The following is a 25,722-nucleotide window of genomic DNA, read 5'->3' as shown; positions in this document are numbered from 1 at the left end:
TGGAGGGGAGGTTAGTGAGCTTGGCGGAGTTAGAGGGGAAGTTTGGGCTCCCCCCGGGGAACATGTTTAGGTACATGCAGGTGAGGGCGTTTGCCAGGCAGCAGGTGGAGGGGTTCCCCTTGCTGCCCCCACCGGGGGTGCGGGATAGGGTTCTCTCGGGGGTGTGGGTTGGAGGAGGGAGGATTTCAGACATATACCGGGTGATGCAGGAGGTAGACGAGGCCTCGGTGGAGGAACTAAAGGGAAAATGGGAAGAGGAGCTGGGTGAAGAGATTGAGGAGGGGACATGGGCGGACGCCCTGGAGAGAGTGAATTCCTCCTCTTCCTGTGTGAGGCTTAGTCTCATACAGTTTAAGGTGCTGCATAGGGCCCACATGACTGGGTCGAGGATGAGTAGGTTTTTCGGGGTAGAGGACAGGTGTGCTAGGTGCTCGGGGAGCCCAGCGAACCACGCCCATATGTTTTGGGTGTGTCCAGCATTGGGGGAGTTTTGGAAGGGGGTAGCAAGGACGGTGTCGAGGGTGGTGGGATCCAGGGTCGAGCCAGGCTGGGGACTCGCAATTTTTGGGGTTGCAGTGGAGCCGGGAGTGCAGGAGGCGATAGAGGCCGGTGTTCTGGCCTTTGTGTCCCTAGTAGCCCGGGAGGATCTTGCTCCAATGGAAGGATGCGAGGCCCCCCAAGTGTGGAGGCCTGGATCTCTGATATGGCGGGGTTCACTAAATTGGAGAGGGTGAAATTTGCCCTGAGGTCAGTACAAGGGTTTTTCAGGCGGTGGCAGCCTTTTCTGGACTTCCTGGCGGAAAGGTAGGGAAATAGGCCAATAGCAGCAGCAGCCCGGGGGGGGGGGGGGGGGGGGGAATTGGGGGAAGGGAGAACTGTGCACATGGGTTTGTGGAGGGTGCTATCTCTCTCTTTTTTGTTTTTTTATTTTTCTTTGTTTCTGTTCTTTCCTTTTGTTTGAAGTTGCTCTTGAAGCTGGGGGGGGGGGGGGGGGGGGGAATTGTTCATGGGGTGTTACCGCGGTTGTATGTTAATAGAGTTAAGATGTTTATATTTTGTAAAAATTTCAATAAAAATTATTTTTTAAAAAAAATATCATCAAGCACGCCTAGATCAAGTGAAGCATAACTAGATGCAAAGCAAAGTTGCCACAAGTTTGCCTCAACATTAATTGTGAATTCCCAATTGAGTGACAATTTTTCCATTGCTGAGGTACTCAACTGGATTCAGAAGTTAAAACTCATGCAGACATGCAGATACTCAAGATGGTTTTGCCATTTAAAAACTTTCAGTGATCCAGAATCCACAGACTTTCAGGGGAAGAATTTCAGATTTCCATTACCTTTGGTGTGGAAAAACAATTTCAATTTTCAGAACCAAATTCTAATGTTAGGATTCTGCCCTTTTGTTCCTGGATAACCCCACTAGTCTCATCCCTCTAATATGCTAAATAATTCTATTACATCACCCCTCTACCATCTGAACTCAAAAGGAATACAAAGTAAGTTTATACAACCTATCCTCATAATTGGTAAAAATTTGGTGAATCGACACTATCTCTTTCAGAGCCAATATCTCGGCTGAGATTCAAATGTCCAAAGTTGAACACAGCATTCCAGACAAGGACTTATCAAGACTCGATTCATCAGGAGCATAATTTTATTTTCTTTGTATTCCAATCCCCTTGAAGGAAGATCAACATTCCATTAGTCTTTTTATTAGTTGCACCTGTGTACATGGACACTTAAACCTCTTTGCTTCTCCGCACCTCCTATGCTCTCATTGAGAAAATATTCTGATTTGTCTTTCTTGAATCCAAAGTAGATGATCCACACTTGTCAACTTGGATCTTCATCTGCCTTGGTTTTGTGGACTGAGTCTATGTCCCTTAATAATATCCTGTTTCCAGAAAGTCCCAGCTACAAATTTAGATACACAACTCCCTTTCATCCAACACTGGTATATATGGTGAAAAGAACAGATCCCTGGGGAACGCCACTATTACATTCATCCAACGAGAGCATTCCCTTATCCCCAACTCTGTGTGGCCCAAGCATTGCTAAATGATTTCAAGATTATTTTCAAATTTGTGTGATTTCCTCTTTGCTACGGACTCTTGTGTGAAGCATTGTTAAATGTCTTCTTAAAATCCAATAGCCACCTCTACCCATCATCAAAAAGCCAACTCGATTAGTGAGACATGGGCTGGATTCTCTGCCCCCCCCCCCACATTTCAGTTTCACCCCGCCGGCGGGGTGCTCCGTTACGCCGGCTGGTCAAAGGGGTTTCTCATTATGGGGCAGCCCTGCACCGTCGGGAAACCCCTGGGCTGCCAGCAAAACGGAGCATCCCGCCAGTGGAGAAACATGATCTTCACAAATCTACGATTATACTTGAATGAGTGCTAAGTCACTCCATCTTTGATAGATTCCTGTAACATTCTCATAATTGGTATTAAATGGATGGGTCTCTCATTACTTAAGGAAGAGGGAAACCAGATAATGGGGTGACATTTGCAATTTTCCAATCCAAAAGGTACAAATCTTGAACCTAGCCAGGTTTTGAAAATTCTGATAGTTCATCTACAATTTCTTAACTGACCCTCAGGTGGAAGCCGTCAGGTTCTGGAGGTCTGTCTGTCTCAATTGAATTATTTTCTCCATTATGAACCTATATTAAATCCACTAGGTTCCCCCCCCTGCCCAACTTAATTTTCACATGACCTTGTACTGCCAACATTCTACCCTCCGTCTCCTTTGTTACAGTGGTATAAAAATACTCTTGGATTGCCTAGTTTTGCAATATATTGTTGCTCACATCTGTCTTTAATGGGTTAGCAGATTTTCCTCTGAATAAATGCACATCTCTTTGTTTTCAGTCTCAATAGAGGTTAATGTATTGGATTATTAATATGATTCTGAAAGGCAAAACAAAACTCTAATTTAATGAAATTATTTCAAATTTCTTTCATTGTATCTTCAGTTAGGTTGGAGATCGTTTCAAAGATGGACTCAAGTTTAAGCTGCCTTTCAAAGAAAAGGTTGTTGCAATCAGTTATCCCAGCTAGGCGCTACATCCATCACTGTAATTGCTCTCACTTTAATGCACTCTCTTGTCCTTCTGCCCTTCTCTAGTGAAGCACAACTGAAACTCAAGAAACAGCACCTCATCTTTCCATTAGGCGTTTTACAGCGTTCCAGATTGTGGGGAGAGAAACCTTGGATTCTAACCACTGCTTTCATTTTTCCGGACAGTAGCTGTTGACAATGATTCAGTGATTGAGATTTACAGCTCCTCCATATCCATTTTTTGTTTCTTTACTTGTCCCGTTATCATCCCCTTTTGCCTCGCACCATCATCCTTTTTGTCATTTAATCTCTCCTTTCCATCCTCTACAACCTCCTTCCCCCAACCCTTTCTCTATGTATGTGCGTGCAAAAAACAGCGACACCGCTAACTTTTCCATTTCTGAGAAAAGGCCATCAACCTGAAATGATAATTTTGCTTCTCCCTTCATAGATGCTGCCCGATCTGTGGCGTATTCCAAATATTTTCTGTGTTTGTTATAATCACCAACGCACTTTCTATAATGCCTCAAAGCTAATGAACCAAAAATCATCTTCATATAGCGTTTAGTTATACAACAGAAAATCTTGCCCCGGGGGATGTAAAGATAAACAGAAAATATCATGCAATTGGAAGCTTAGGGTCACATTTGCAGACTGGGTGGGGAGGTTTAGTAAGGTGTTCACCCAATCTGCATTCAGATTCAAAAACGTAGGAGACAGCATCATGAGCCTTGAATGCAGGATACAAAATTGAAAGGAGGACAAGTAAATCACTGTTTCACCTGGAAGGAGTGATTGGGCCCTCGGCAGTGGAAGGGAAATAGATAACACAAAGATGATGTAACACATAGATGACACAAAGCTAGGTGGGAGGGTGAGCTGGACAAGTTGAGTAAGTGGGCAAATGATAGGCAGATGCAGTATAATGTGGATAAATGTGAGGCTATACACTTGGGTAGCAAAAATACAAAGGCAGATTATTCTCTGAATGACGATAAATTAAGAGAGGGGAACGTGCAATGAGACCTGGATGTCCTTGTACAACAGACGATGAAAGTAAGCATGCAGGTGCAGAAGGCAGCAAAGGTATGTTGGTCTTCATGGCGAGAGGATTTGAGTACAGGATCAGGGATGTCTTGCTGCAATTATACAGGGCTTTGGTGAGTCTACACCTGGAATATTGTGTGCAGTTTTGGTCTTCTTATCTTAGGAAGCATGTTCTTGCTATAGAGGGAGTGCAGAGAATGTTTGCCAGACTGATTCCTGGGATGTCAGGACTGACATATGAGGAGAGATTGAGTCTGTTACGATTGTATTAGTTAGAGTTCAGAGGAATGAAGGGGCAATCACATAGAAACTGATAAAATTCTAACAGGACAGACAGGGTAGATGCAGGAAGGATGTTCTTGGTGGTGGGAGTGTCTAGAACCAGGGGTCATAGTCTAAGGATACTGGGTAAACCTTATAGAACTGAGGTGAGGAGAAATTCCTTTATCCAGAGTGGAGATATGGAATTTGCAACCACAGGAAGCAGTTGAGGCCAAAACATTGTGGGCGGGATTCTCCGTTCGCTGACGCCGGAATCGGGAAATGCGACTGGGCCGAAAATCAGTTTTGATGCCAAAAGCCTGGCGGGTGCCGTATTCACACCAAATCGCAATTCTCCAGTGCCTGGACAGCAGCGTCAATGCGTTCCACTCTACATATCGTAAACACGGTTGCCATTTCATTAGCGGGCCTGACCTGGTATTCTCCGGGACCTCTGTGATGCTCCGACTTCACTGCGCCAAATTCCTGACGGCGAGGTTCACTTGTGCTTTTAAAGATCGGGAAACAGGCGCCATGGCTGATGAGGGAGAGAGATGTGGTACGGAAAGTGTCCATCACCATAATGTGCTGACAGTTGTGGCGCTGGCTGGGGATTCTGCCTGGGCCGGAGAGGGTAGCAGAGGGTGGGATCAGGGTGGACAGGTACAGAACACAATGCCTGCAAGGCAGCCATGCAGCTGCGCACACCGCTGACTGCCACTGTGAACTTAGGGCCACAGGTCATATGGGCCCCCCCCCCCAGGTGCCCACTGGCCCCAGCCGACCCATCAATGGGATGGGCGCGTTCCAGCGCAACCAGTGCCATTTTGTTGGCTGGGATGAGTGTGTGTGGAGAGTGAAGTCTGTATATGCGGCTGCAGCTCGTCAGCCTCCCGAGTGTCAATCACAGACCTGTCAAATCCCACAACATTTCTCATTGGAATAGATTGTGTTCCACGTGGCGCCGATGCTACCTCTCAACTATTGCTGAATCGGTCCAGATGCGGCACCTGTTTTGCTGTCATAGAATTCCACGAATTCTGCCCCGGCATCAACACAGTCTCAGAAACGGTGAATTCCACCATGTATGCTTTCAAAGAGTTAGATAAAGCACGTGGGGCTTAAGGGATCAAAGAGAAAGTGGGAACAGGTTACAGAGTTTGATGATCAGCCATGATCATAATGAATGGTGGAGCAGGCTCGAAGGGCCTACGCCTGTTATTATTTTCTATGTTTCTATAATAGGGCACATGCTGCATCTCCTGCGCTTGCATGAGAAAAAGTAATTGGGAGGGGACGGCTAGCAGAGGAAAATTGAAGAGTGAACTAGAATATTGTGGAGGAATGGAATACTGAAAGGGGAGTGGAAGATGTTTGGTGGTGACTGAAGGTGGTGTACATGGTGAAGGATGATCCATTGAATATTGGGGTAAAAGATGAGGGCAAGAGAAACGCCATGATGTTTCTAGGAGGGAGCAGAAGGACAGAAAATAGGATGGCGATGAAGATTGGCCCTGGTAACCACGATGGATCGTTGGTGAGGGAAAAGGAAGACATATAAGGACTGATTATTGAAGGATGAATAATCTGAACAGACATGTAGGAGACAGAAACTGGGAGAATGTAAGACAGAATTGGAGTGGGAAAAAAATATGAACAAACTAGCTGTAGAAGTTGATACTGGTCAATAGCCTATCCCAAGAAATTAAAATTGAGAATTTGAGGAAGGCAAAGGATGAGTCAGATAGCGACCATGTGATGGCGAGGGCACAAGTGGAAATTGGGAGCAAAGTTTAGAGCGAGAGCAGAGAATGGCACCAATACAGTCATCAACGTACCAGAAAAACCAGAGAGAGGACCAGAGTTGAATGAAACATAGAATATTTCACATCTCCAATTAAGGGCTGGCATAGCTAGGTCCCATATGGGTTTGAAATGAAATGAAATGAAAATTGCTTATTGTCACGAGTAGGCTTCAATGAAGTTACTGTGAAAAGCCCCTAGTCGCCACATTCCGGCGCCTGTCCGGGGAGGTTTCAATAACAATACCATTTATTTTGAGGAAGTGAGTGATCAAAGGAGAAGGTGGTCAATGTAGGTGACTGGCTGGATCTCCAATTAAGGAAGAAGTGGACAGCCCTCAGATAGTCCTCATGGGGGATGGAGATGTAGAGATTGGACATTCACGGTGAAAATGAGGCAGTTACGGCCAGTAAACTGGCATAGGATGCTGGAAGAGTCATGGATGTGGGTGGAAAGAGATTGGACAAGGGGAGGAAAAAATAAAGTCAGGATGGGATAAGAATCATTTCTGTGGGCAAGAATAAGCTGAGATGTTGGGCCTACAAGGATAGTCCTGTTAATGGATCTTCGGAAAGTGGGAGGATTGTATTATGGAAGGTCTAGTTTAGAGGCAGTGGAGAGAAAATTTCCAAGGGAATAATAGTCTGTTAAATGATGATTGGGTGATTAGTGGTGGGACCATGGTGCAGCTAGTTCTTCAGCCTCTCGTTTGTCAAACAAGAACAGCATTACACTTGACAATATGAGGGTTTTGACCCGAGAGAACGGAGTGCTGGAAATTCAGAGAGAGGGAGGTTAGAATGAGTGAACGGAGTAGAAAAATTAAGAAAGTTGATCTCACACCGGCAATTCACAATGAAAAGATCTAGAGGAGCCAAAAGGCCACAGAAAGGGGTCCATGAGGTGTGGGAATTCTGAAGATAGGAGAAAGGGTCCATGTGCAAGGGAAGACAAAGAAGTGGGCATGGAAATGAAGGAAGAGCTCATATTCACGCCAAGTTCAAAGTTCATTGAACTGGAGTGAAAGGGGATGAAGCCAAGGTTGTTTTTGAAGAGTGATCATTTGGGGAAGGTCAGTGAGGATATCAAGATGTTAGATGAAAGCAAGATTCAGTGCAGTTGTGATCGCCCTGATAGTTAAATGGGATCGTTGGCTGATAATTTAAAGCTGTTTCTTTGCATTACAATATTTGAATTATCTATTAATTTAAATTATCAGTAACATAGCAAAGTAGAAATTAGTGCTAAAAAGTGAATTAACAGGAGTAGCCCTTACCTTACTGGTCACACACAGTCAAGGCTCACACATGAATATAGCAATATAGGCTAGATAGCAGCCATAAGCAGCCATAAAACCATGCCCCAGCAAGATATCAACTTCTTCAAAACTAAATTATTTTTAAAAAACGTACCTGGAATGGGTAAATGAGAGCCACGCTATTCAAATTAACATACCATAACATAAAGAAAGCTTCTACAGAATGTTGGAACATTTAGTTTTCAAATAATCAGTTTAAAAACCGCCACGTGTCTGCACACCTAAATATTTCAATCACAAAGACAAGTGAAACCTCCTTAACTGGGACAACACAGTGCAGCTATAAAAAAAACTGGCCAAAGTCTTCCATCCTTGTTTGTGGCTGGCTGGGATTTTTCAGAGCTGCTGGGAGTGAATGGAGTTTTGGTCGAACACCAAATTTCCATTCTCACGCGTAACTGGTCCTACGACCAGAGAATCCTGCCCCTGAATTTCACTTCTGGTTTACAATTTATTTTTAGTTACACAGTATAAATTGAAAGGAAAAGGTATGAACACAGGAAATAATATAAATGCACCAGGTATTTACCACCACCGTAAAAGAGAAAATAAACACTTATGGTGTCAAAAAGGAAGCTGGTTGGTTGCTGTAAATTATTTAGAATTGTAATCTTCTAATATTTTCTATGTACAGACTAACCTGCCAGGTTCAAACGCAGGAGAAGCCATTGGAGAGAGTTCCAAATTGAAAAAAATGATTCCTTCCGTAGGCCGACTGGGTTTAGGAGTAACAAGTTCACATGACACTTGTGCAAGGACCCTGAAATTAAAGTTGGAGACAAATTAGGCATCTTTTACTTCAACTCCAGAAAAGAAAAGCAAGATTGCATAATTATGGCTAATATTGGTCACACCACAGTTCCACAAAAGCTGCTGTCTTCTAGATTTAACTTAAACGATGGGCCTTCTACACATTCAGGTGGACATTAAAAAAAAACTTGATGATCCAATGAGAAGCACAGAGCTTTCTGGGTGTCCTGGTAAAAATAATGGTTCCTAGCAAAAAAACATACATTTTCTACGTAGATCTTTTGGTCCACATTTTTTTAATCCAATGAAAGGTTTTATTTAGTTGGTTACTGGCTGTGACATCCTTACTAGCATGACCTTCTTTTCCACTGGCCTCCCTGCTTCTTAAAACATGTTTTTATTTCCACACATTGATGGCAGCAATAACAATTCTAGTTAGTTATTCCATAGTCTGCCTCTTTACAAGCCCTCCCTTAAACCAAATGCTGCCTCTCAACCACCTTGGATAAGCAATATATAATTTTATGTTAATATACAATTTTATTCCTGGGGGACAGTTTTGCTTCCAGAGTCCCTACAGTGCTGGAGGCCATTCGGCCCATCGAGTCTGCCCTGCCTCTCCAAAAGAGCACTCCACCTAGGCCCACTCTCCTGCCCTAACTCCGCACATTGATGATGGCCAATCCACATAGCCTGCACTTCTTTGGACTTTGGGAGGAAACTGGAGCACCCGGAGGAAACCCACACAGACACTGGGACAAAGTGCAAACTTCACACAGACAGTCACCAGATGTCAGAATTGACCAGAGTCCCCGGCGCTGTGAGGCAGCAGTGCTAACCACTCTGCCATCTTTGACTTGGCATCTATGCCAATACTTCATTTTCATCGAATGCTGCAGGACAATGGCTTTCTATGTGGGAATGGCACAGCCCTCATAGGTCTGATGGTACTTGCAACCCAGTGGAGAACCAAAAGTAAGTGCTCAGGAAGAGCTGACACTTGAGCCATTGCTGTTGACATCCTTTGAGCAGGAAGGAAATATGGAGGTTGTGCTAAAGTGAGCGATTTTGCACTGGAAGTTCTTAATGATTTTGCGAAGCTGATGCATCCTCCAGGAAAGTAAAACTTTTACTTGAACTTTTCCTTCACGAATTCATATGTTGATATTTTATTTGTTATGCTGTGATCTGTTCCTGGATGCTACACATGCTCCTTCTGTAGCCTGCTGAATGTTCCATTGCCCATACTCAGCTACCTCTATTTCCATAGTCTACAAAAAGGTCATTGTTACAAGCCATAATTTTATGTTTTAAGATTCCAGGGCTCACTCAAACTACTCTCCTTCCCAATAGTTTTAATAATATCATACAACTAGTTTTAATCATAATTGCTATCAATGATAAAAACTATGTTGTTTAAATGTTTGCTCCTCTACACCTGAACCACAGTACATGTTGTTGACGGCAATCACATTGCCATCGGCAATTACCTTGCCATCTCGTACAATTTTAGTAGCCTTACTGGGGGTAAGCCATTTGGTCCTTTGAGCCAGATCCACTATTCAATAAGATCATGGCTGATACTCTACTCAAGTTCCACCTTTCCCATTATCCCCATATCACTTTATTTTCTTAGTTCCCAAAAATCTATCAACCCCGGTCTTGAACATGCTCCCCTCTGGGGTAGAGAATTCACAACTGTTTGGTGAAGTAATGTGCTCATTGACATGTCCTTAATTCAGAGGCTGTGACAGCATGTTCTAGACTTCCTAACCGATGAAACATTCTCTCAGCATCCACACTGTTGTCATGTTCACACAATATAGATTGGTGGATTAATGGAGTATGAAATGGATTATGAACATTTTAAATAAAAACATAATGGAGTTGAGAGATTAGATGACCTTTCTATCCTGTCAATATATATGAAATCAGACAAGGTCCTGGAGCTAGCTTTCAAGTCTTGACAAAACACTAAAATACAAATTAACTTTTGGAACATTTCATTGAGAAGTAATTACAAAGCAACAAAGATTTCTCATGGATTAATGACTGTCCTTATTCAAAATTAAAGACACGGGTTCACAATACACTTGCAGACATTTCTGCTTTCGAGTGCAATTCCAAAGGTTGGATTGGGGAAAAACCTCATTCTATCACAGTGATGTGTCAATGAGTGAACACGGGGCCCCATCGTGTGTCATTGGCCAAGTTGTCAGCGACCATTTGTGAGCACGATGAAAAACAGATACATAGGTCACAGAAATCAAGATTAATAAGAAACATTTTTGGAACAGTGGGCAGAAAGATCCAGACCAGCAAGGGGACAGGACCCTGCCTAAGATCTATCAGCAGGTAGAGAATCTGGGTCATTCTTTGCTTATCTATTTGAAGAACCATACCGGGTTTTCGTTATAAGGATTCAACTGGAACGATGCAAGCAGTAAACCACTGTAAATTCATCTTCATCAATCTCCAGATTATAATTCTTCAATGAACCAAAATCGAATCACACACCTGCAACATTTCAAGACTTCATCTCAGGAGAAGCAAGTGAGACAGTGAATTTTTGGACCCAAGTGCATGCGACCTCTTTTTGTATCACAATCTTCTAATTTATGTGTGTGCATGCAAGAGGGAGATAGAGATAGAGACAGACAGACAGAGGGAGAGACAGACGGACAGAGGGAGAGACAGACGGACAGAGGGAGAGACAGACGGACAGAGGGAGAGACAGACGGACAGAGACAGAGAGAGAGGGACAGAGACAGAGAGAGAGGGACAGAGACAGAGAGAGAGGGACAGACAGAGAGAGAGGGACAGACAGAGAGAGAGGGACAGACAGAGAGAGAGGGACAGACAGAGAGAGAGGGAGAGACAGACAGACAGAGAGAGAGGGAGAGACAGACAGACAGAGAGAGAGAGGGAGACAGACAGAGAGAGAGAGGGAGACAGACAGAGAGAGAGAGGGAGACAGACAGAGAGAGAGAGGGAGACAGACAGAGAGAGAGAGGGAGACAGACAGAGAGAGAGGGAGACAGACAGAGAGAGAGAGGGAGACAGACAGAGAGAGAGAGGAGGGAGACAGACAGAGAGAGAGAGGGAGACAGACAGAGAGAGAGAGGGAGACAGACAGAGAGAGAGAGGGAGACAGACAGAGAGAGAGAGGGAGACAGACAGAGAGAGAGAGGGAGACAGACAGAGAGAGAGAGGGAGACAGACAGAGAGAGAGAGGGAGACAGACAGAGAGAGAGAGGGAGACAGACAAGAGAGAGGGAGACAGACAAAGAGAGACAGACAGACAAAGAGAGACAGACAGACAAAGAGAAAGAGAGACAGACAGACAAAGAGAGACAGACAGACAAAGAGAGACAGACAGACAAAGAGAGAAAGAGAGAGACAGGCAGACAGAGAGAGAGACAGGCAGAAACAGACAAATAGAACACAAGAACTAGGAGCAGGAGTAGGCCATCTGGCCCCTCCAGCCTGCTCCGCCATTCAATGAGATCATGGCTGATCTTTTGTGGACTCAGCTCCACTTTCCGGCCCGAACACCATAATCCTTTATTCTTCAAAAACTATCTATTTTATCTTAAAAACATTTAATGAAGGAGCCTTAACTGCTTCACTGGGTAGGGAATTTCATAGATTCGCAACCCTTTGGGTGAAGAAGTTCCTCCTAAACTCAGTCCTAAACCTACTTCCCCTTATTTTGAGGCTATGCCCCCTAGTTCTGCTTTCACCCGCCAGTGGAAACAACCTGCCCGCATTTATCCTATCTATTCCCTTCATAATTTTATATGCTTCTATAAGATACCCCCTCATCCTTCTAAATTCCAATGAGTACAGTCCCAGTCTACTAAACCTCTCCTCGTAATCCAACCCCTTCAGCTCTGGGATTAACCTAGTGAATCTCCTCTGCACACCCTCCAGAGCCAGTACGTCCTTTCTCAGGTAAGGAGACCAAAACTGAACACAATACTCCAGGTGTGGCCTCACTAACACCTTGTACAATTGCAACATAACCTCCCTAGTCTTAAACTCCATCCCTCTAGCAATGAAGGACTAAACTTCTTTTGCCTTCTTAATCACCAGTTGCACCTGGAAACCAACTTTTTGCGACTCATGCACTAGCACACCCAGGTCTCTCTGCACAGTAGCATATTTTAATATTTTATCATTTAAATAATAATCCCTTTTGCTGTTATTCCCACCAAAATGGATAACCTCACATTTGTCAACATTGTATTCCATCTGCCAGACCCTAGCCCATTCACATAACCTATCCAAATCCCTCTGCAAACTTCCAGTATCCTCTGCACTTTTTGCTTTACCACTCATCTTAGTGTTGCCTGCAAACTTGGACACATTGCCCTTGGTCCCCAACTCCAAATCATTTATGTAAATTGTGAACAATTGTGGGCCCAACACTGATCCCGGAGGGACACCACTAGCTACTGATTGCCAACCAGAGAAACACCCATTAATCCCCACTCTTTACTTTCTATTAATTAACCAATCCTCTATCCATGCTACTACTTTACCCTTAACGACATGCATCTTCATCTTATGCAGCTTTTGTTTGGCACCTTATCAAAAGCTTTCTGGAAATCCAGATATACCACATCCATTGGTTCCCCGTAGTCTACCGCACTGGCAATGTCCTCAAAACATTCCACTAAATTAGTTAGGTACAACCTGCTCTTTATGAACCTATGCTGCGTCTGTCTAATGAGGCAATTTCCATCCAGATGCCTTGCTATTTCTTCCTTGGTGATAGATTCCAGCATCTTCCCTACTTACTGAAGTTAAGCTAACTGGCCTATAATTACCCACTTTCTGCCTACCTCCTTTTTTTAAACAGTGGTGTCACGTTTGCTAATCCGCCGGGACCACCCCAGAGTCTAGTGAATTTTGGTAAATTATCACTTGTGCATTTGCAATTTCCCTAGCCATCTCTTTTAGCACTCTGGGATGCATTCCATCAGGGCCAGGAGACTTGTCTACCTTTAGCCCCATTAGCTTGCCCATCACTACCTTCTTAGTGATAACAATCGTCTCCAGGTCCTCGGGTGTCATAGCCTCATTTCCATCACTGGCATATATTTGTGTCTTCCACTGTGAAGACCGACCTAAAAAACCTGTTCATTCCTCAGTTATTTCCTCATCTCCCATTAGTAAATCTCCCTTCTCATCCTCTAAAGAACCAATATTTACTTTAACCACTCTTTTTTGTTTTATATATTTGTAGAAACCTTTACTATCTCTTTTTATACTCTGAACAAGTTTACTCTCATAATCTATCTTACTCTTCTTTATAGCTTTTTTAGTAGCTTTCTGTTGCCCCCTATTGATTTCCCAAACCTCTAGTCTCCCACTAATCTTTGCCGCTTTGTATGCTTTTTCCTTCAATTTGATACATTCAATATGACAGTCCCGCCATCCCAGGAATCAGCCTGATAAACCGTCACTGAACTCCCTCATAGCAAGAACATCCTTCCTCAGATAAGGACACCAAAACTGCACACAATACTCCAGGTGTGGCCTCACACAATTGAGGTAAATCATCCCTATACAATCGATGTAAAACATTCCTATTCCCATACACAAATCCTCTTGCTATGGCCAATATATCATTTGTCTTCTTTATTGCCTGCTGTACCTGTGCGCTTACTTTCAGCGACTGATGCACGAGAACACCAAGGTCTCACTGAGTATCCACTTCCTTCAATTTACATAATCTGCCTTCCTATTTTTGCTGCCAAAATGGATAACCGCACATTTATTCACATTATACTGTATCTGCCATGCATATGCCCACTCAGCCTGTCCAAATCCACTGAAGCATCTCTGCATCCTCCTCATAGCTCACCCACCCACCCAACTTTGTACCATCTGCAAATTTGGGGATGATGCGTTTTGTTCCCTTGTCCACGTCATTAATGTGAACAGTTGGGGTCCTAGCACAGATCCCTGCGGTACCCCATGAGTCACTGCCGCCAATCGGAAAAAGACCCATTTATTCCAACTTTTTGCTTCTTGTCTACTAACCAACTTTCTAGCCATCTCAAAGACACTACCCACCTACATAGTAATCAGCTATGTGAGACCTTGTCGAAAGCATTCTGAAAGTCTAAATAAACCACATCTACCAGTTCACTCTGGCCAACTCGGCTAGTTACATCTTCAAAAAGAATTCCAGTAGATTTGTTAAGCGTGATTTCCCTTTCGCAAATCCATGCTGACTTTGTCTGATTAAACAATTGCTTTCCAAATGCTGTGCTATTTAACAACTTCCCTACTACCGACGTTAGGCTCACTGGTCTATAGTTCCCTGTTTTTGCTTGATGTCATTTTTGAATAGCGGGGTTACATTCGCTACCCTCCAATCTATTAGGGACCATTCCAGAGTCCAAAGAATTTTGGAAAATGACCACCAATGGATCTACTATTTATAGGGCCACTTCCTTAAGGAATCTGGGATGAACAATATCAGGCCCTGGAGATTTATCCGCCTTCAATCTCATTAATTTCCCAAAACCATTTCTTTACTAATAATAATTTCCTTTAGTTCCTCACTGGAGCTTGTGTTTCTCAGGACTTCCAGTATATTAGTCATGTCTTCTTTTGTGAAGACAGAAGCAAAGTACGAATTTAGTTCCTCAGCCATCTCTTTGTTCCCCAGCCATCTCTTTGTTCCCCGGTATGAATTCCCCGCTTTTGGACTGTTTTTCTCTTTACATACCTGTAGAAACTTTCACGGTCAGTTTTGATGTTCCCCGCTAACTTACTTTCATACTATATTTTTCCCTTCTTAATCATTTCCTTGGTCCGCATTTGCCAAATTTTAAACTGCTCCCAATCCTCAAACCTATTATACTCCAATCCCTTGTAACGAAAGCCAACATATAATTTTCCAGCCTAATTGCTTGCTGTACTTGCATGTTAAATTTGTGAATTATGTTTATGGAAAGCCAGATCCCTCCAAATGCAAACATTTTCCAGACTCACACCATTCAAAAGAATTCTGCTTTTTTACATTTCCTACCAAAAAAGGTAATTTTACTCTTCACCACCTTGCATTCCACCTGACATATCTTTGCTCACTCATCCAATCTGTCTATATCCCCACTGCGGCCGCTTTGTCTTCTCTTTACCATTTACTTTCGAAACTAACTTTATTTCGGCAACAAACTTGGGACACAATACACAATTTTATCATTTAAGTCATCATTAGAGATTGTAAAGTCTTATGCACTGATTTTTGTGGTACCCCCACTAATTACAGTCCACCAACTCAAAAATGCCACATTTATTTGAATACTCTATCCTCAATACATATTCCCCCAGTCCCACAAGTCCTAATTTTTGGTAATAACTTTACGTTGCACGATAAAGAATGCTGTTTGAAAATGCAAATTAATGATATCCACTGGTCCCCCCCAATGGCCTCACGGTAGCATGGTGGTTAGCATCAATGCTTCACAGCTCCAGGGTCCCAGGTTCGATTCCCGGCTGGGTCACTGTCTGTGTGGAGTCTGCACATCCTCCCCGTGTGTGCGTGGGTTTTCTCCGGGTGCTCCGGTTTCCTCCCACAGTCCAAAGATGTGCGGGCTAGGTGGATTGGCCATGCTAAATTGCCCGTAGTGTAAGGTTAATGGGGGGGATTGTTGGGTTACGGGTATACGGGTTACGTGGGTTAAGTAGGGTGATCATTGTTCGGCACAACATCGAGGGCCGAAGGGCCTGTTCTGTGCTGTACTGTTCTATGTTCTATGTTCTATATCCATCCTAATTACATGCTCAAAAATCGAACAGATTTATCAAACATGGTTTTCCTTTCATCTTGATCTTGTTTAATCATATGATTTTCAAAGTACTCTGGTACCTAATCCCCAATAATTGATTTTGCTTACTATTGGTGTTCGGCTAACTGGCTTACAACTCCCCATTTTCCTCCTCTCAGTAGCAGAGTTATGTTTGTTGCCTTTCGATCCTTGGGAACTGTTATAGAATCCAACGAATACCAGCTACCTCTGTTAAAACCGGAGCTGCAGACCGTCAGGTCTGCTTTTTAAATATAATTTTAGAGTAGCCAATTCCTTTTTTCCAATTAAGGGGCAATTTAGCATAGCCAATTCACCGACCCTGCATATCTTTTTGGGTTGTGGGGGCGAGACCCACACAGACACAGGGAGAATGTTCAAACACCACATGACCCGGGCCAGGATCAAACCCTGGTCCTTGGTGATATCAGGTGATATCACCTGAGGAACGAGCAGTGCTCCGAAAGCTAGTGTTTGAAACAAACCTGTTGGACTTTAACCTGGTGTTGTAAGATTTCTTACTGTTCCATTTAGAATTTGGGAATCTCAGCTGCTGTGGTGGGATTTGTCCCAGCTGTCAAAATGCAAGCAGAGTTTCACAACAGATTGTTAGATGTGGATTGGCCTGAAACCTCAGATAAAAGCTCCGAATAAAAAGATTCATCTAGTCAGCTTTGTAGTTAACAGCATAAATCTGGCAGGGAAAAGCCTCAAGGAAAAGTTTTGTAATTGTGATAACACGCATTTAACACAGCATGGCTGAAGTTTGTATACTATGGAGTGCCCTCTTCACCTGTTTCACCAGCCTCTGCCTCCAATAGATCCACAACTACTTTCACTAATCTCTTCCCGTTTACAAACCTTTAGAAATGGTTACAATCTATTTTTCCGTCTCTTGCTAGTCGACTCTCGCATTCTCTTTCCTGATTAATTATCTGGGCACACTTTGCTGAATTCTAAAGTCCTCCCAATCTTCAGACTTTCCGTTCTCTTTTTAAAACAACTTTCCTTTGGTCTAATCCCATCTTTAACTATTGTTAGCCAAGGTTGGACCATATGTTCTGTGGGGTTGTTTTTTGTGCCTTATAGAAATGTATATTTGTTTCAAATTGTGCATTAATGATTTAATTGCTTGTCTCCCGCACGGCCATTCTCTAGCCTCCTTAGGCTATGGTTCTCCTTTGACAATAAAACAGATGGCTGACAGCAAGACAGATGTCTGACTTGTCCAAGGCTTCTGCTGTCAACAATTTTAACTGATGCGAACAGCACCCTATCTCCATCCCTCCCTCTACTAAGTTCCTCCCTAATGCAGTATAATTGCCCAATTTCACAGCACTCCAACACTGATGTAATAACACTGAGCATCGCTGCTTCCCCCAACAACTAAAAGCTCAGGTTTAATGCATTAAAGGAGAACAAATATCACAGAAACAAAACAGATTTTCAGACTACCTGAAATGATGAACTTATAGCAGAACTAATTTACCTGGTTTTACCCAGTTCCACAATACAAGATCCATATTCAGTTCCAAATGTTATCTTGATATTCCTGTAGTCATATGTCTGTCTTCCATCAAGACGCTGTTGATGAAAAATACATGGCATCAGTCACATTTTAAAAATGGCTTTAGTTTGTGGCAGTTCTATGATAAAACTTGCATCCATATTCATAATGGGTTATGGTTTAGATTTGACAGCATATTTATACTTTCTTGAACAGAGAAACAGAATCTGTCCCTCTACCCTATTACTTCACTTCACAAAATGTCAGAAAACCACTAAAGCAAAAGGAAAGAGTATTACAAGTTAGATATTGGTTAGCCCCATTTCTTGAGCAGAGTCACGATTCAAGATCTGTTCAGATCAAGGTGGACAACATGTTGTGCACCACCTGATCTGGATGACTGCAGTGTCAGCCCGAATGGCTCCCTCACTGCTATCTGCAGTACCTGTACACAGAAGGAGGGCCCTGCAGCATTGTTAGTAGCCCACAGCAAGCCTGCCCCTCTGAAAGGCAGACTTCATCAAGGGAAGCTTCCTACAAATATTGCTGCAGTGTACATTATTGCAAAGTGTGGGACCAGGCCAGACTGGAGACATTAGGTGGTGGAGGTGGGCAGGAGGAGAAGCGCCACGGGATTACAAAGGGTCAGGAGACCCTCAAGGGAAACCAAGGATGGGAGTGTGTACAGGTGGCGAGAAAGATCAATTGCTGGAGTTTTAACACACCGCCTGGCAGCTATGCCACAAGGAGTCTAATATGGGTGGTCAGTGAATCCATCTTCACATGACATCTTCTGCCCAATGCACCACACCACCATTAATCATGAAGCAGTTTTCACTGGCACTTGAGTCATGCCCAATATCCAGGTATTCCTCCTCAGCCACACACATTTCAATGCACACAAAAATCTTGCTGCCTCTTCACCTATTCAACTATGGCATCAGCCTAAAACAGTGATGCACAACGACTGGCATTCTCCCTCTTGCAGCAAAAGGTGACACACAATGGAAGAGAATCGAGTGGAGCGGAGCTGGTGTGAAACTATGATGCCTGCATCACCCGAGCCCGACAAGTGAAATGGTTCTTAGCATCATGGGCTGGCCAAGACAGAGCAGTGGCATCTAACATCACAGAATTGCGAGGGTGACAATATTTTTCTATATTATGCCCCTCTCAACTCACAGCATCCCCTGTTCCTGCCATCTGGCGCAATAAGCAAAATGCTGATGGTGGGATCATGGATCTCTTGCTACCAGACCCACCCATCTTCCCTCACACCGATCTCTGCCTTCCGGTTTACTACTTTCAGACACCCAAGAACTGCCACCTGCCCAGTCAGAGGCCCCAGGGGGATTATGGGGGCAACAGTGCAACACTAATGAATAAGCCTCATCACGCAATTGGACACTAGCAGCCAGCTGCTCAGATACCCTTTCACAGAACATTTGGTGGTGAGCATGTGGTGAGCAATCTGGAAAAGAGAGGCCTCCACGTAGAATACAGGTGAAGGATGGTCTATTTGGCAACTCACAGGAGGACACTCAAGATGGTGCTGATGGGAATGCACACCAAGATGCTAGGCGCATTGTCTTGCAGACCAGCCAGTTTCCTGTCACTGCAAAGGAGCATGGAAGTATCCACCTCCAATATGGCAGTATATCAGTGACTATACTTCAAAAGTAGTTTTTTGTCGATGAAGAGTCTTGACATGTTTTGAAAGGTGCTTTCTTTCAGCCCATTATACGTTGGAATGATTAGATCAGACCAATTGAAAGCTCTGGGGATAAAGTTATCCACTGTATATTATAATAAGTGTACAATTGTACATTCTGTATACATTTGGATATGGGTGCACATGCTACACCCTTATTCAAAAAAGGGAGAAGAAAAAACTTGGCAAAATACGGTCCAACTCCATTTAATATTGGTGATGGGGAAGCTTTTAGAAACAATAATCCCGGACAGCACGGTAGCATTGCTGCCTCACGGCGCCGAGGTCCCAGGTTCGATCCCGGCTCACTATCCGTGTGGAGTTTGCACATTCTCCCCATGTTTGCGTGGGTTTTGCCCTCACAACCCAAAGATGTGCAGGGTAGGTGGATCGGCCATGCTAAATTGCCCCTTAATTGGAAAAAATTAATCGGGTACTCCAAATTTATTTTTAAAAAGGATAAAGTTTTTAAATATATAGTGTTGGTTTTTTTTTCTATGTTGGAGGAACCCGATACATATATTGTCAGTTTGCTGTTTTACCATCCAACCGGCAAATCACAAAGAAGGCTGCTTTATCTTGGCAGGACAACCAGCCAATCTAACCCGACTCTGTTGTAAGATATAGAGCTGACTCAATCTCTGCATGCCAACTTCATCTTGCAACAGCAAGACCACCTGAAAAGCAAATCTTACAACATCTGAACTCAAAATAAACTCAATTCCCACAGAATTCCTGACTGGACTCTGGCTTTGGAATGCTGGAACACATGTGAACTAGTATTGAATTTTTTTGTGGTCCTTGTACTCTAAATCGTTTTTTCTCTATCCCCCATTTACTATGTGAATGTGGAGTGGGACATGGCAAACACTCCTTTTGTGGATTTCAAATGTGTGAAATAAACAAACCTTCTGAATTAATCCTAACTGGAGTTCACCGTGGATTATTAGTCAAATTGGATCAGACAATAAAAACGAGAGGTTGGGAAACAAACTTTATCCAAACACGTTTTAATTATGAACGGGTGAAACTGCCCCGAAACCCTAAGACCGATACCACCACTGGGCTCGCAGAGTACCTGGTTGGCGAGAACGGTAGAGGTGCTGTTACCAATGCCCCCAAGCCCGTTCACCTGCAAGAAGCTGCCCCCATCTGCCCCCATGCCGACCCCTCCCCCACTACCCATTTCCTAGCCATGGCAATGTTCACCGCCCATTCATTATATTCGACAACGTCAATCCTCCACCCACCCCACGCTCCAAAACAGCCCTTTTGAACGCGGGATCTTCTCTACCCATACAAACCCAGAGATCAGTGGGTTCACCTTTTTAAAGAACGACTTTGAAACGAACATCGTGAGGTTCGGAAATACGACAGGAACCTTGGCAGCACCATCATCTTTACTGTCTGCACCCGTCCCGCAATGACAGTGGCAGCACATCCCATTTCTTGACGTTCCCCTTCATTTGCTCCACCAACCATGTCAAATTTAGCTTGTGCCGCTGCACCCAACCCCACGTCACCCGAATGCCCAGGTATCTAAAACCCGCCCCCAAAACCTTAAAACAGCAACTCCCCTAACCTCCTCTCTTGCCCTCTGGTCTCTATCGGGAACACCTTGCTCTTTCCCATGTTCAACTTGTACCTGGAAACCGGCCAAAGTCATCCGAAATTCACATAATGCCCCCAATGCCACCCAGTGGGTCCGAAATATAGAACAGGTGATCTGCATACAGCGAAACTCTGGGCTCGAAACCCTCTCGCACAATCCCACGATGCTCAAAGTGCCATTGCCAATGGCTCCATAGCCAAGGCAAAAAGCAACAAGGAGAGTGGGCACCCCTGCCTCATCCCTCAATGCAGCCCGAACACACCCGGTTGTTCGTGTATCCATCCACCAGCCATGCCAGAGGAGTTATACCTTCTTCTGTCACTCCTACACTCTTTCCATCCAAAACGTCGCCCCTCACACAAGGAAAGGTCTGAAAAATACCACCTTGAGCGGGAGCTACCAAATGTGCAACTGCTCATCCATGGCCACCACATGAAGTCTTCAATTTTATTTTTAAGGTGAGCAATAGAAATATTCCCAAACCTTGCAATCCTCCCATCACCCTCCTCACCCCATTGTAATTATTTTTTCCCAATAAGACAATTGACACATTTCAGAAGCCCACTTATGTACAACTTCAGAAACCAACCATTTATCTCATTGATGGTGCCTTGTTAGGCATAGATTGGCTGCCATATTTGCCAATAAAAACTACAATAACTATACTGCAAAAATGTAGCTGTCATTTTTCCCTTTAAAAACTATAATGACAATACTGAAAAATGAATGAATGGACTGCAAACCAAGTGTTAGAAAAACTATCCCCAAATTAGTTTGGGAGGGGGAAAGAGATCCAAAATGGGATGCCAATTCAGCTCATTAGTGAACCACTTATACTCAATTATTCTATTGGGTTTACTAGCGGCTGACCAGAAAGGTCCTTTGTTGATCATGTGGGAGATCCAATGCTGGTCAGTTAGGTAGGTGCCTGGTTTCATTTATACTGCATTGGGCCACTCGGACAGAGCGACGCTGGGTTCCCACTGGTTCTCCAACCAGTGGAAGGATACCCTGTCACTGGAACTAAATATCACCCATGGTGTAGTTATACATTCTGATATTATCCAAAAATGTTTCCTGTAAACGCCTGCTGGTTAAATTGAATGTGTGGATTCAGGGGAAATCTTGGAAAATGACAAGAAATAGCTGAAAAGTAGAAAACAACAACATGTACTAGAAGAGTTACATTGGTGTGGGGGACTTTAATGGGTTGCTCCAGTGAGTGACTTCATATTGAGACCACCTACTGTAACTAATTTATATCAAGTTTTTTGCCGAGAAATTCTATACAAAAAAAGAGTCAAATTCATAGATGATACTAAACTGGTTTCAGAGTCCTCCCCTCACAAAGGGCACTGCGACTGAGCCCTCTACTGACATGGGCCATGGTTATGAAACACTCTGCTAATACTGGCCACCAACACCAAGCCATCTCATCATACATATGAATTAGGAGGAGTAGGCCACTAAGCCCTGCTCTGCCATTCAATAAGATCTGATTGTCACTGAAGTTTTCCCTATGACAGACGTTAGGTCACCTGTCCTAAAGTTTCCAGTCTCCCTCCCTTTATGAATTTGCTATCTTCCAATCTAATAGAACCTTTCCCAAAACTGCAGAATTTTGGAAAATTAAAACAAATGCATCAACAAATTCACTAGCCACTTCTTTCAAGACCTTAGGGTGAAGACAATCGGTACCCAGCGATTTATCCGCAGCCCAAACAATTTGCTAAATACCACTTCCCTGGTGATTCCAGAGTTCCTCCCTCCCTTCCATTTCCAGATTTCCAGATGTTTCTGGGATGTTATTTGTGTCCTCTACAGTGAAGACAGGTGCAAAATACCTGTTTAATATATCCACCATGCCCCATCTCAATTACCCAGACACAGTTCTGGCAACACCAAAGCGCAGCCCTTCGCCCCACACACTGGCACAGCCCTCTGCCCATCACTCTGGTACAGCCCTCTGCTACACACACTGGCACAGCCCTCCGCCCTTCACACTGGCACCGCCCATCACACTGCCACAGCCCTCCTCCCCTCACACTGGCAAAGCCCTCCTCCCCTCACACTGGCACAGCCCCTCACACTGGCACCGCCCTCCTCCCCTCTCACGGGCACCGTCCTCCTCCCCTCTCAGGGGCACCGCCGCCCTCCTCCCCTCACAGGGGCACCGCCGCCCCCCTCCCCTCACAGGGGCACTGCCCTCCTCCCCTCACAGGGGCACTGCCCTCCTCCCCTCACAGGGGCACTGCCCTCCTCCCCTCACAGGGGCACTGCCCTACTCCCCTCGCACGGGCACTGCCCTACTCCCCTCGCACGGGCACTACCCTACTCCCCTCGCACGGGCACAGCCCTACTCCCCTCGCACGGGCACAGCCCTCCTCCCCTCGCAAGGGCACAGCCCTCCTCCCCTCGCACGGGCACAGCCCTCCTCCCCTCGCACGGGCACAGCCCTCCTCCCCTTCACACTGGCACAGCCCTCCTCCCCTTCACACTGGCACAGCCCTCCTCCCCTTCACACTGGCACAGCCCGCCTCCCCTTCACACTGGCACAGCCCTCCTCCCCTTCACACTGGCACAGGCCTCCTCCCCTTCACACTGGCACAGCCCTCCTCCCCTTCACACTGGCACAGCCCTCCTCCCCTTCACACTGGCACAGCCCTCCTCCCCTTCACACTGGCACAGCCCTCCTCCCCTTCACACTGGCACAGCCCTCCTCCCCTTCACACTGGCACAGCCCTCCTCCCCTCACACGGGCACAGCCCTCCTCCCCTCACACGGGCACAGCCCTCCTCCCCTCACACGGGCACAGCCCCTCACACAGGCACAGCCATCCTCCCCTCACACTGGCACAGCCCTCCTCCCCTCATACTGGCACAGCCCTCCTGCCCTCACACTGCACAGCCCCTCACACGGGGACAGGCCTCCTCCCCTCACACTGGCACAGCCCTCCTCCCCTCACACTGGCACAGCCCCCCTCCCCTCACACTGGCACAGCCCTCCTGCCCTCACACAGGCACAGCCCCTCACTTAGACACAGCCCTCCTCCCCTCGCACTGGCACAGCCCCTCACACGGACACAGCCCCTCACATGGGCACAGCCCTCCTCCCCTCACACTGGCACAACCCTCCTCCCCTCACACAGCCCTCCTCCCTCACACGGGCACAGCCCCTCACAGGGGCACTGCACTCCTCCCCTCACAGGGGCACTGCCCTCCTCCCCTCACAGGGGCACAGCCCTCCTCCCCTCACAGGGACACAGCCCTCCTCCCCTCACAGGGACACAGCCCTCCTCCCCTCACAGGGACACAGCCCTCCTCCCCTCACACTGGCACAGCCCTCCTCCCCTCACACTGGCACAGCCCCCCTCCCCTCACACAGCCAAAGTCCCTCACACGGGCACAGCCCTCCTCCCCTCACACTGGCACTGCCCTCCTCCACTCACACTGGCACTCTCCCCTCCACTCACACTGCCCTCCTCCCCTCACACTGGCACAGCCTCCTCCCCTCACACTGGCACAGCCCTCCTCCCCTCACACTGGCATTGCCCTCCTCCCCCCCTCACACTGGCACAGCCCCTCCCCCTCACACTGGCACAGCCCCTCCCCCCTCACACTGGCACAGCCCCTCCTCCCCTCACACTGCCCTCCTCCCCTCACACTGGCAGCCCTCCTCCCCTCCCCTCACACTGGCACAGCCCTCCTCCTCTCACTGGCACAGCCCTCCTCCCCTCACACTGGCACAACCCCTCACACGGTCACAGCCCCTCACACTGGCACTGCCCCCTCCCCTCACACAGGCACTGCCCCTGCCCTCACACAGGCACAGCCCCTCACACTGGCACTACCCCCTCCGCTCACACAGGCACAGCCCCTCACACTGGCACAGCCCCTCACACTGGCACTGCCCCCTGCCCTCACACTGGCACAGCCCCTCACACTGGCACAGCCCCTCACACTGGCACTGCCCCCTCCGCTCACACTGGCACAGCCCCTCACACTGGCACTGCCCCTCACACTGGCACTGCCCCCTCCGCTCACACTGGCACAGCCCCTCACACTGGCACAGCCCCTCACACTGGCACAGGGACATGTTGCTTCCACGCCGGCCTCGAGTCCGCCTCCAGTTTGATTATTAAAAGCTAAAGAGGTTCCGCTAAGAATGAAAAGCGGATTCTGATCAGAGCCCGCACCTGTTTCTCGGCGATAGCCTGGAGGATGAACTGCCTCTCACAGTTTGACAGCGGAGTTTCTCTCATTTCAAACAGCAGCCAGCTCGAGATTTAACCGAAAGTAGCAGCAAACGCGCATGACATCATCAACCCGCGCCCGACTGACATCATCATCCCGCGCCCAGCAGCTCTGAACACGTGGGAGCGTTTGGGAGGGAGTGAGATACTGGGACGAAGTGAGAGTGGACCGGGGACGAAGTGAGAGTGGACCGGGGACGAAGTGAGAGTGGACCGGGGACGGGGAGACAGGGGGCTCTGAGAGACAGGGGGCTCTGAGAGACAGGGGACTGGGGACCGGGGACCGAGAGAGACAGGGGACTGGGGGCCGTGAGGGACAGGGGACTGGGGGCCGTGAGAGACAGGGGACTGGGGGCCGTGAGAGACAGGGGACTGGGATAATAAACTTTTTTATTCTTCACAATAGCCCACATTATACCCCATTTGCCAGTTCTTTGAAACTTTATGTCCCTTTGTAGCGTCCTTATGTCCGTTTCACAATTTGTGTCACCAGCAAATCTAGCAACCAACACAAATCATAAAGAATTGTGGCCTCCGCACTGATCCCTGTGGCACACCTCTCGTCCC

General features: G+C 46.1%; 1 protein-coding gene across 1 annotated transcript in view; it reads right to left on the bottom strand.

The window, feature by feature from the left end:
• exosc9 (exosome component 9) overlaps positions 1 to 25,246 on the bottom strand; it is a 77,414-nt gene extending 52,168 nt beyond the window's left edge. Inside the window, exons 1-3 of the mRNA XM_038792364.1 lie at positions 25,099 to 25,246; positions 17,563 to 17,657; positions 8,138 to 8,257 (exon numbers count right to left, since the gene is read on the bottom strand). Coding sequence (XP_038648292.1) covers positions 8,138 to 8,257; positions 17,563 to 17,657; positions 25,099 to 25,164 — 281 coding nt within the window. The 5' untranslated portion in view covers positions 25,165 to 25,246. The remainder of the gene's footprint in view (positions 1 to 8,137; positions 8,258 to 17,562; positions 17,658 to 25,098) is intronic.
• Between the last annotated feature and the right edge of the window lie 476 nt (positions 25,247 to 25,722).

The sequence above is a fragment of the Scyliorhinus canicula genome, chromosome 3, assembly GCF_902713615.1.
Source record: "Scyliorhinus canicula chromosome 3, sScyCan1.1, whole genome shotgun sequence".
NCBI lineage: Eukaryota > Metazoa > Chordata > Chondrichthyes > Carcharhiniformes > Scyliorhinidae > Scyliorhinus > Scyliorhinus canicula.
Note: the sequence above shows the minus strand (reverse complement) of the source record. Positions and strands in the feature narration are given on the sequence as shown.